At 35.0% G+C, this 12,364-nt stretch overlaps 1 protein-coding gene across 1 annotated transcript; it reads left to right on the top strand.

Moving 5' to 3' along the window:
* The first annotated feature begins 2,823 nt into the window (after positions 1-2,823).
* On the top strand, positions 2,824-8,456 carry DBX1 (developing brain homeobox 1). Its single transcript, XM_053688901.1, has 4 exons — positions 2,824-3,245; positions 3,779-3,880; positions 6,750-6,952; positions 8,127-8,456. Exons 1-4 carry the CDS (start codon positions 2,894-2,896, stop codon positions 8,454-8,456), a joined length of 987 nt encoding a protein of 328 aa, XP_053544876.1. The 5' UTR covers positions 2,824-2,893.
* The last annotated feature ends 3,908 nt before the right edge of the window (positions 8,457-12,364 follow it).

The raw sequence follows: 12,364 nt of genomic DNA, 5'->3' as shown, positions 1-12,364 counted from the left end.
TAACTGTAAATACATTGTGTTGCAACTATTTTATACAAAGTTTTATTTATGACCATAAAATGATTTAAATAAAGATATTTTACCTTGATTATTTATCAAATATGCATTTTTAAAATAATTTCCTAAACATAAAAGGATACTGTGTGTATTGCATTTTACATAAGATAGTCGTGTTTGTAGAATAAACATCTGCAAAAATATAATAAATCTGGCATTAAATAGTTTATTTTGTTTTAATATATCCAACAAAATAAAACGAGACTGGGATTTAACAATAAATTGTAAGATACTTTTCCTGAGTATTGGAGAAGGTATTCTGTGGAGGAGGGTTGCATAGCTACAAAAGACTGGTATAAATATTCTTTAAATTTGAATTAGGGGTATATTTACCAGACTCCTTTTCTTTACTAATGTGATATAAATCTCAGATAGATTATTTTGAATGGTTAAAGTACGGACATGTAACTCACAGCACAAAACCTCAGAACAAAACCAACCAGGGACATAAAGCTGGTTAATAAGATTTTTGAGAACTCTTTGTGTTAGAAAGTAAAAGGGCAAAACAGCTGACAGTGACAGTTAGTTCATGGTTAATAGGATAAAACTGCCCAGGCCAGGCTGCACACGTCTCTTTGCAAATCACTCAGTACCAGGAATCACTTGAATAAAGGCTTCTGCTACCCAATAGCTTTTGGGTACAATGTGCCAGGTTTTTGTAGCAGGTGAACTTGTTTAAATCTACCCTCCTTTGAACTGTAGATAGCTGTGTAATTTTGTTATGCTGTTTTATGTGGGGTGTGTTTGTGTCTGCCTGTGTCTTTGTGGTGTGTGTGTGTGTGTGTCTGTATGTGTGTGTGTGTGTGTTTGTGTCTGCCTGTGTGTGTGTGTTTGTGTCTGCCTGTGTATTTGTGGTGTGTGTGTGTCTGTCTGTGTGTGTGTGTGTGTTTGTGTCTGCCTGTGTCTTTGTGGTGTGTGTGTGTGTGTGTCTGTATATGTGTGTGTGTTTGTGTATGCCTTTGTGTGTGTTTGTGTCCGCCTGTGTCTGTGTGTGTTTGTGTTCCTGCCTGTGCCTGTGGTGTGTGTCTGCCTGTGTCTGTTTGGTGTGTGTATGTGTATCTGCCTGTGTCTGTTTGGTGTGTGTGTGTTTGTGCCTGCCTGTGTCTGTGGTGTGTGTCTGCCTGTATCTGTTTGGTGTGTGTATGTGTATCTGCCTGTGTCTGTTTGGTGTGTGTGTTTGTGTCTGCCTATGTCTGTGGTGTGTGTCTGTCTGTGTCTGTTTGGTGTGTGTATGTGTATCTGCCTGTGTCTGTTTGGTGTGTGTGTGTCTGCATGTGTCTGTTTGGTGTGTGTGTGTTTATGTCTGCATGTGTCTGTGAGTGTGGGGGGGGGGTGTTTGTGTATCTGCTTGTATCTGTTGTGTGTGTGTTTGTGTCTGCCTGTGTCTGTGCGGTGTGTATGTGTGTCTGCCTGTGTCTGTACCGTGTGTTTCTGCCTTTGTCTGTGTGGTGTGTGTTTGTGTATCTGCCTGTGTCTGTGTGGTGTGTGTGTATTTCTGTCTGCCTGTCTTGTGTGGGTGTGTATCTGCCTGTGTCTGTGTGGTGTGTGTGTGTGTGTGTGTGTGTGTGTGTGTTTGTGTCTGCCTGTCTTGTGTGGGTGTGTATCTGCCTGTGTATATGTGGTGTGTGTGTTTGTGTCTGTGTGGTGTGTGTCTCTGTGTGCGTATCCATGTGGTGTATATATGTATGTGTGCGTGCCTGTGTCTATGTGGTGTGTGTGTGTAGTGTCTATGTGTGTGTCCCAAATAGGATCTGCACTCACACAAAAAGATGTCATCAACCAGGGTGATCTTAGAGAATATTATATAACTATCATAGAGATAGATTATAGATAGATAGATAGATATATAGATAGATGATAGATAGATAGATAGATAGATAGATAGATAGATAATAGATAGAGATAGATGATCGATAGATAGGTGGAGAGATAGATAGATAGATAGATAGATAGATAGATAGATAGATAGATAGATAGATAGATTATATTTCAACCATGATATGGTGTAAACTTTTAAAATATTAGTCCAGAAATCATATGCATGGGGTAATTTAAGAAACAAAACTAATACATATTATCTATTTTCTATATTTAGACTCTCTACTTACCATAAATTGTTATATTTACTAAATTGACATATTTCAGGTTAAAGTAAAACCCAATTACATAGTGCGAACTAAAAGCTTATAAAGCGTATTATATTTGAGTATTGGGCACGAAGTGTTTTCCTTTTTAATGTTGTAAGTGCGATTTGTATTCTCTATTAGACAAAACTGTTGCATCTGACAGTTACTAAATAGATTTGTATGAATATGTATTGGTTTATTTTCTCACCTCTGCAGGGGGTTGCAAATAAATTTAGTGCTTTATTTAAATAATTCTTTTTCTGTGAGGCAAGATGTCATTTTGAAACTTTTTAAATAGGCATTTAATTAGTCCGTGTGTGTTGCCTGTGAATAAAACCCTGCTGGGGTCTTTTAAAGCAATGTATTCTAAAGATGCAGTCAATATGCAAAATTGATGGCTATACCTCTTTGTTGAGGACCATGGTGTATTGCTTACTTATGAAGTCTAATCCAATCATAAATTGCACCTTTGGACCAATCAGAGTAACCAACTCCCCATGAATGAAGCTCAAGTGGAGAATTTGGTTGAGTCTTTTTGTTGGTGCTGTCAAATTTGAAAAGGCTTTAGGAAGCTGACCACTATAAAAACTAGGATCCAGGGGGCTAGCCTAGCACAACCCCTGTCTAACTAGCTGGATCCTTGTTAAAGAACAGGAGGAACACAGAAAACAGTTTTGGAAGTTGAGGAAGGTAGCTACAAGCCTTTAGAAATGATGTACCCCAGCCTCTTAGCTCCACCAGCTGTGTACCCCAATTTACTAAGGCCCACTCCAACCCTGACTTTACCCCAGACACTGCAAAATGCTTTAGCCAGTCACTCTAGCTTTTTGGTGGAAGATCTCATCAGAATCAGCCGGCCAGCATCATACTTACCTCGGGCTATCCCTCCATCCAGCATGTCCCCTCCAGTATCAGAATGTCCCACAAGTATGACAGACAGCACCGACTTGGGAAGCTCCAGGAGAGGGTGTCCATCCCAGACCAACACCTCTTCAAGCAGCAGCAATTCCACTTTTCTGAAGTTTGGAGTCAACGCTATACTCTCATCCAGCACAAGATCAGGTGAGAGCAAACATCGTTAGCTTACAAGATAGCTTCCAGATTTAACTTATAAGGAGTTTAACTGTATCTTAGCAAATAATATATACGTATATAGGCCAGTAGGTGTTTACAGTTTCCAATATAAGTACAGCTAGAAAATTAACCCAAAATTAATAATTCTGGTACGGTAATTAACTTATTGCAAAATGTATATAGATTCTATGTAAGATACCCTTATGGTATTAACATACACACAGGCAAACACAAATTATTATGGTATAACACACATATAAATACAACCTGTAAACTGCTCTTAATCAATAGATACTTAATTGTGCCTAACAATAATTTTTCTTTAAGTATTAATTGTATTTATTTATTTAATGATGTATTCATTCATTAATTTTTGTTTCTTAAAACTGATTTCCCATACCCTTTTTCACACCTGGGTAGAAACAGCTTAACTAATGCATTTAGCAAACCTATTCAAATAGTTATTTTTCTCATTTTAATCTAATGGTATATATTGAAATATGTTGCTTTTTTCCTTACAGAGCCTGCACCAGCTATACTCTCCAACGTCCCCCCAAAAACCTTCTCCTTCCCATATTTTGAGGGATCATTTCAGCCTTTCATCAGGACCTCCTATTTCCCAGGTAGGTCTCCAGCCTCTGTCTTTACCTCCTGACCTTGGAGTAGTCTGATTTTTCCCCTTGTTTCACGCATTTCCTGGCCACATTTTTCTGTGTTAGCCCTGTTGGGTTTTGCTATGGTTCAAGGGGAGGAAGGAGTGATCATTCAGAAATCAGTCTCGCTAATTTGATACCCTATTTAGCACAAGAAGTGACTGCTGACATTTTTCAGTATTTCCCTGATCTACAAATTAGCCAGAATTGTCATGCACAAAATTTGAGGCGTTTCCTTTCTCACAAGGAAAGTCTTGGCATTTCTTCATGCTCTCAGTTTTCCCACAGAGTCAGTGCACTTTGCCACTGGTTCTCAACAAAGCTTTCAGTACCATGACCAATTGGTCAGCTCCCCCTGGATAGCCACACACAGGCAGTTACCAGGCCGAAGATAGACACTTACCAGCCATAGGCTAATTTTCCATTAAGGGTCATTCAATGTTTCAGTATTTTCACAAGACCACATAGTGTGTTCTCTTGTGTGGGGGTTTTAGCAAGTCCCTACAGATTCGCATTCAGGTAATAAACTATACACGCTGACTTTAATTGCTGACAGATAGATAGACAGATAGATAGAAGTTAGATTGATAGAAATAAAGATAGAAATATAGATAGATAGATAGATAGATAGATAGATGATAGATAGATGATAGAGATAGATAGATAGATAGATAGATAGATAGATAGATAGATAGAAGTTAGATTGATAGAAATAAAGATAGAAATATAGATAGATAGATAGATAGATAGATAGATGATAGATAGATAGATAGATGATAGATAGATAGATAGATAGATAGATAGATGATATATGATTGATAGATAGATAGATAGATAGATAGAAAGATAGATAGATAGATAGATAGATAGATGATAGATAGAAGATAGGTAGATTGATAGAAATAAAGATATATATATATATATATATATATATATATATATATATATATATATATATAGATAGATAGATGATAGATATATATATATAGATAGATATATAGATAGATAGATAGATAGATATATAGATAGATAGAATATAGATAGATTGATATAAATAAAGATAGATAGATAGATAGATAGATAGATAGATAGATAGATGCTAGATCATATGTAGATAGACAAAAAGATGATCACACCCACAAACAATACAGTTTATTTAAACAAGTGGGAATATATTTTTAATCTGTGTCTCATATTAATAACAAGTTAATTGTATTAACCAGAAACTAGTTAATATTTAAACCTAATAAAATGAGATAAAACGTCTAAATTCTTCTCTTAACCCCATTGACAAAAATGCAGTTTCTTTCTCCAATTCCTTGCCAATAAAATGTGAGTCTATTATCAATCTGATAAATGCCCTGACAAAACAAGCTGAGCTTTATAAATAGCTTTTCATGTCTTTGAAATGAAATGATTTGGGGTAGAATGGAAAGCCCAGGCTGACATCAGTATTCTGCTGATGGGCTTGGCATGCAGTGCTGTTTAGTTTGAAAGTGTAAATTTCTTTTGTACCAATAATATATAGCTCTAACTGCTTGTCCGCAGTCTTTTTCTGTTAGTTCATTACTACACAATTACAATTCATGCTTCGTTAGAATTTCTGTCCCTCTTTGGTTTCTTTAAAAGAAAAATCCGTCCCTATTTATCATACCAAAGGCATTGGGAGCCAGTCATTGTACTAATTAGCTGCCCTTTCCATCACAGCAAACTGCATTCTTAACAGTTTTTAAAGGTATAGAATATTTAGATTAGGGAAAAGGAATATTTGTAAAGGTTATGAGATATTTAGATCAGGGGATACAAGAATTGAATGGATGTTCTTTAAACTATACATCTTATTTGTGACAAATGTGCACAATATTTTATATCATTATACAACAGGAATAGAGAGAAGCTGAATATTGTAAAGATGCTGTGACCTGTAGCTAATACATTTTCATTTGAAGAAAGCCTCAAAGTCTTTTAAGTTAACTGAAAAGGCCCTCAAATGTTAAAAAAAAGTCTATCATGCAAAGCAAAACTAAACAAAATGAGGTCTCATAGGGATTTAATGTTAGGATGAGCCCCTAAGTTCTATTGGTAAAAAGTGAAACAATTCCGCATAACAAATAATAAAATCTAGTATTATTTATAACAGAAAATCAAATCAAATCAAAATTGCAATCATTTTTTTATTAAAACATTTGCTTTCGATGTATTGAAGAAAAATGATTATTATAATAATAATAATATAGGAAACGTCTTAGTAAAATAATTATTTTTGAGATCTCTATCTATCTCTCTATTTATCTATCTATTCATCTATCTCTCTATCTATCTATTATCTATCTATCTTTCTATTTATCTATCTATCCATCCATCTATATATATCTTTCTATATATATATCAACAATCTAATCTATCAGTTATCTATCTATCTGATCTATCATCTATCTATTTATCTATTATCTATCTAATCTATCATCCATCTTTCTATGTATCAAATTTATCGTCTATCATCTATCTATCATCTATCTATCATCTATCTATTTATCTATCCATCCATCTATATATCTATTTATCTTTATATATATATATATATATATATATATATATCATCTATCTAATCTATCATTTATCTATCTGATCTATCATCTATCTATTTATCTATCATCCATCTTTCTATGTATCTAATCTATCATCTATCTAATTTATCATCTATCTATCTATTTATCTATCTATGCGTCTAATATTGCACAGTTGAATTTAAATGTTGTATTTTATTGCTAGTTGTGTAATGATAAAATGTTACTTAATATCACATAATTAAATGCCACTCTCCCCTTCTCTCTTGTAGCCTCTTCCTCAGTAGTCCCCATCCCTGGCACTTTCTCTTGGCCCCTGGCCTCCAGGGGTAAACCTCGCAGAGGGATGCTCAGGAGAGCTGTATTCTCAGACGTACAACGCAAAGCTTTGGAAAAGATGTTCCAGAAACAGAAATACATCAGCAAACCAGACAGAAAAAAACTAGCAGGCAAACTGGGACTTAAAGATTCTCAGGTGAGATTTCAGCACTTCACTTATTCTATGTAAGTTTATATCAACTAATAGCTATCCATTTAATCCAAAGAGTTGTAGCACTCACTGGTAACAAGGAGTTAACTCAATTCAACATATTTTAATGTATATTAATATTACCTAACTAATAAGTGCTGTGTATACACTCTCTAATCTCCAATAAAAAGACATAAACTCAAAGTGTTTCATAGTGACGTGCATAGCCTTTAGAAAAGGTTTCAATTTAATTTTGTTGCACTTGCTCTGTTCCAATGGCATATCTAGGAAGGTCGCGTGCACGTATCTGGAGCTCTATTAAACACTGCTGCCACCTAGTGCTCTTGCAAATGTATAACATTGCATTCCTGTGAGTCTGCCATATAGTGCTCCTCAGCCTTCCTACCTGCTTTGCAACAAAGTATACCAAAGAACAAAGTAAATCTGATCATTCATATCAGTTGGAAAGTATTTTAAAACTTTATACTCTATCTGAATCAGAAAAGAAATAAACATACTTTAGTTGTATGTCCACTCAAGGAACAAGGGGGTATTCAAACACAAATGATCAGATAATCATTTAAAATAGAAACAAATATAAAGACAGCACAGCAGTGACTCACAGGCATATACCCTATTGTATACAAACCCTTGCTATGCATGATGTAGCCATAACTAGGAATTGTTTAAAATGAAATCTGCTTTATTAAGAATGATAGATTTAAAGGGACAGTCAAGACAAAATTAAACTTTCATGATTCAGATAGGGTATGCAATTTTAAACAACTTTCCACTTTATTTTTATCATCAAATTTGCATTGTTCTCTTGGTATTCTTTGTTGAAGCATAAGCCTACATAGGCTCACATGGTAATTTATAAGCAATTTTAGGCTGCCTATTATCTCAGTGCATTTTATTAGTTCATGTGTGCCATATAGATAGCATTGTGCTCACTCCAGTGGAGTTATTTATGAATCAGCTCTGATTGGCTAAAATGCAAGTCTGTCAAAAGAACTGAGATAAGGGGCAGTCTGCAGAGGCTTAGATGCAAGGTAGTCACAGAGGTAAAACGTGTATTAATATAACTGTGTTGGTTATACAATAATGGGGAATGGGTAATATCTGTCTTTTTAAACAATAAGTAGACTGTCCCTTTAATATCTGCCTGCTTTTATCATAGGTGAAAATTTGGTTCCAAAACAGAAGGATGAAATGGAGGAATTCCAAGGAGCGTGAGCTGCTATCTTCTGGGGGTTGCAGAGAACAAACATTACCCACCAAGTTTAACCCTCACCCAGATCTCAGTGATGTGGGCAAGAAACTTCTAGGAGAGGAGGACAACTTGTGTACAGCAACTAGCCCTAGGCACAGCCTAATTTACACAGACAATCACTTGAGGTTGGACACTCAACTGCCCCCCTCACCATACAACTCCAGCAGCCCCAGTAAACCTTCAGACTTTTCAGACTCATCAGAAGAGGAACAGGATGAGGAGATTACAGTATCATAGCTCCTGATCTTTCTTAAAAAAAGACTCTAATGTAATATTATTATAAATAGTACAAAGTCATTGGAGAGGTGTCTACCAATAATCTGTCCCACTCTTTTGTTCATTAGAACATTCATTATCACTGCACCTGTATATCTCTGTATATTGTCTGTCCATGTCATTGTGTTTCTGTCTGTTACATTGTATCCACTAGCATTGTATACAGTTTATGGTTGACCCTCTTTGATATATGAACATTGCTGTATTTATACAGCTTATATAAACTGTACACTATTTTGTACAAATTCTTGTATGGGTATTTTTATACCAATATTACTTTATAAAAAGTCAAAAGTTGATAACTAGATTGAATTGGTTGATTTTTTTTAAACTAAGATGTAGTTTTTCTACTGTTATAACTTATAAAGAAATGTTTATTTTGTGTTCTACAAATGTACAGATTTAAAATATGTATATATATTAAAGGATTAAAATGCCAAATAAAACGTAGACATATACTATTCTATATACATGTCATGTAGTTATTCCTCACAAAATGTTATCTGAATAATATTTTCTACAAATTGAATTTTTACAGCTAGTGGATTTTGTTAAATATCTGGTAGAAAGTGTTGATCTAATGATAAAAATGAGTTTACAATAACTGAGGTTACTTATATTTTATTTACTTGTCTGGCATGCTGTAAATCCTTGCATGTTCACTATCATTTTAAAGGTGCCATCCAATCAAATGCTATTTTCTAGACTAAGACTACTAGGTAATGCAGAGTTAGCAAGCTGTATGCATAAAGCATTGCCTAGGGTTATTATGGTATGATTTACATAAAATCCAAGGCATCTAAACGTGTGCCATTAAAGGGACACAAAACCCCATTTTTTCTTTCTTTCATGATTCAGATAGAGCTTGCAATTTTAAGCAACTTTCTAATTTGCTCCTATTATAAATGTAGCCACCAATCAGCATGCTTACATTCCTGCTTTTTCAAATAAGGATTGTAAGAGAATGAAGAAAAATAATCTGGCAAATATTTAATATATTAGTACAGTTGATTTGATGATAAAAAGTTACCATTTACAATACATGTGGCAGAATGGTCTACTAATGTTTTTAATAGGTTTAGTCAACATTTGTTTCCACTATATTTAAAGTCAACACAGAGATTTGCTACAATAAGAGGCCGCATAAGGTTTGCAGGAGCCAGGAGCTGGTAAGAGATTAAAGGGACATGATGATATAAAAAAAAAATAATGATTCAGATAGAGCATGCAATTTTAAACAACTTTTTAATTTACTTTTATTATAAAATTGTCTTCATTCTCTTGGTATCTTTTGTTGAAAAGCAGGGAGGTAAGCTCAGGAGCGTGCACGTGTCTGGAGCACTATATGGCAGCAGCTTTGCAAGAATGTTATCCATTTGAAAGAACTCTAGATGACAACAATTTCCTGCCATGTTGTGCTTCAGACACTTATCTAGGTATCTCTTCAACAAAGGATACCATGGGAACGAGGTCAATTTGATAATAGAAGTAAATTGGAAACTTTTTTTACAATAGTATTCTCTGAATCACAAAAGAACATTTTTAGGTTTTATATCCCTTTAAGCAAGGGGTTATGCATTTTACAAAAGTGATTTAACCTCTTATTTGCCAATTTCTTAAAGAGACAGTCAACACAAAAATGTTTATTGTTTAAAAAGATAGATAATGCTTTTACTAACCATGCTCCAGCTTTGCACAACCAACATGGTTAGATTTTTTTTTTTTTTAATCTTTATTTACAACGCCACAGTGTAAACAACATAATAAGGAATACACAGTTACTTTTTCAAGGCACAGAATATAATGGCAAAAAACGTACATGCACAAAACAATAAATAGGTACAAATTCATAAGTATTACATTGTACATCCACAAAGGACATCTTATTTACACCCTTATACTATGCCTTAACTACTATGCATTGAATAAGAATACACTGTGGGATTATTTTTTCTGTGGGATACTTAAAAATCTAAAAATATTACAAACCAAAACAAGAAGGAGAAAAAAAAAGAGATTAATATACTTTATAACCTTTAACTTTAAATCTCTAAATTTCTGTCTGTTTCTAAGACCCTAAAGACAGCCTCATGATCACATGCTTTTGTATTTGCTTTTCACATCAGGGGAAGCTAGCTCATGTGAGCCATATAGATAAAATTGTGCCGACGCCTGTGGGTTCTAACAACACAGCACTAATTGGCTTAAATGCAAGTTAATAGATAGTCATGTGATTAGTGGGCCATCAGAAGATGCTTAGAAACAAGCTAATCACAGAGGTAAAACGTGTACTAATATAACCATGTTTTCTGTGCAAAACTGGGGAATGGGTAATAAAAGGATTATCTATTTTTTTAAACTATAAAAATGTTTGAGTTGACTGTACCTTTAATGGAGATTGAGGGGTAAATCATTGCTGCTTTTGTGGAATACGAAATCAACAAAATAAAGTCGCTGCTGCATGTTTATAAAGGGCAGTCAAGGGGTTAACTCACTCCTGTGTTTTGTTGCTAACAATCAAGAAATACAATTACAGCTGTGTGTATGATATGAGCTGTTAGGAGTTTCATTGACTCCTGCGTGTATGCTATAGGCAGAAAAGGGGTATAATCACTGTTAAATGTTTATTACTTGGAACAGGGAGTAAATTACTGTGTGTCATATTAGTAACAAAAAAAAATTAAGCCACTATGGGCCAAGTTACAAGTGGAGCGGTCTTTAACGCTCATGCTCGAGCACTGACTCGGCTAGAAGTAAGCTTTTTGCGGGCGCCGGGTAGTGCTCGTATTACAAGTTCAAAATAAACAGTTTACGCTTGCATGCTAAACAGATGCACGTAAAAAGATGAACTTAGAATATCGAGTATGCAATAAAGTTTTCCCCCATAAAAGTCAATAGCGCAAATAAAGTGGAAAAACCTAACACCCTATTCATGCGCAAACCCGATCACATATTCTCAAGTGCACTAACTCGTTATAAAAAAATATGAATATTTCATATTCCAATGTTCTTCACATAGAAGAATATGTTCTATTTATTCATAAATACATATTTCTACATATATCTTATGGTATTTTGGTACTATATATATATCTATATCTATATACCTATATATCTATATATATCTATATATATATATATACAGTGGGGCAAAAAAGTATTTAGTCAGACACCAATTGACACCTGTAATTTTCATCATAGGTATACCTCAACTATGAGAGACAAAATGTGGAAACAAATCCAGACAATCACATTGTCTGATTTGGAAATAATTTATTTGCAAATTATGGTGGGGAATAAGTATTTGGTCAATATCAAAAGTTCATCTCAATACTTTGTTATATATCTTTTGTTGGCAATGACAGAGGTCAAACGTTTTCTGTAAGTCTTCGCAAGGTTGTCACACACTGTTGCTGGTATGTTGGCCCATTCCTGCATGCAGATCTGCTCTAGAGCAGTGATGTTTTGGGGCTGTCACTGGGCAACACGGACTTTCAACTCCCTCCAAAGGTTTTCTACGGGGTTGAGATCTGGAGACTGGCTAGACCACTCCAGGACCTTGAAATGCTTCTTACGAAGCCACTCCTTTGTTGCCCGGGTGGTGTGTTTGGGATAATTGTCATGCTGAAAGACCCAGCCACGTTTCATCTTCAATGCCCTTGCTGATGGAAGGAGGTTTGCACTCAAAATCTCACGATACATGGCCCCATTCATTCTTTCATGTACACGGATCAGTCATCCTGTTCCCTTTGCAGAGAAACAGCCCCCAAAACATGATGTTGCCACCCCCATGCTTCACAGTAGGTATGGTGTTCTTTGGTTGCAACTCAGCATTCTCTCTCCTCCAAACACGACAAGTTGTGTTTCTA

The sequence above is a fragment of the Bombina bombina genome, chromosome 7 (assembly GCF_027579735.1).
Source record: "Bombina bombina isolate aBomBom1 chromosome 7, aBomBom1.pri, whole genome shotgun sequence".
Lineage (NCBI taxonomy): Eukaryota > Metazoa > Chordata > Amphibia > Anura > Bombinatoridae > Bombina > Bombina bombina.
This window is presented reverse-complemented; position numbering and strand designations above follow the sequence as displayed.

Bases quoted from the DNA above. Each gene is read 5' to 3' on its own strand.
- DBX1 (XM_053688901.1), top strand. From the start codon at position 2,894: ATGATGTACCCCAGCCTCTTAGCTCCACCAGCTGTGTACCCCAATTTA. The intron at 3,246-3,778 runs GTGAGAGCAAAC...TTTTCCTTACAG, and splicing joins CTCATCCAGCACAAGATCAG to AGCCTGCACCAGCTATACTC. The intron at 3,881-6,749 runs GTAGGTCTCCAG...TCTCTCTTGTAG, and splicing joins CAGGACCTCCTATTTCCCAG to CCTCTTCCTCAGTAGTCCCC.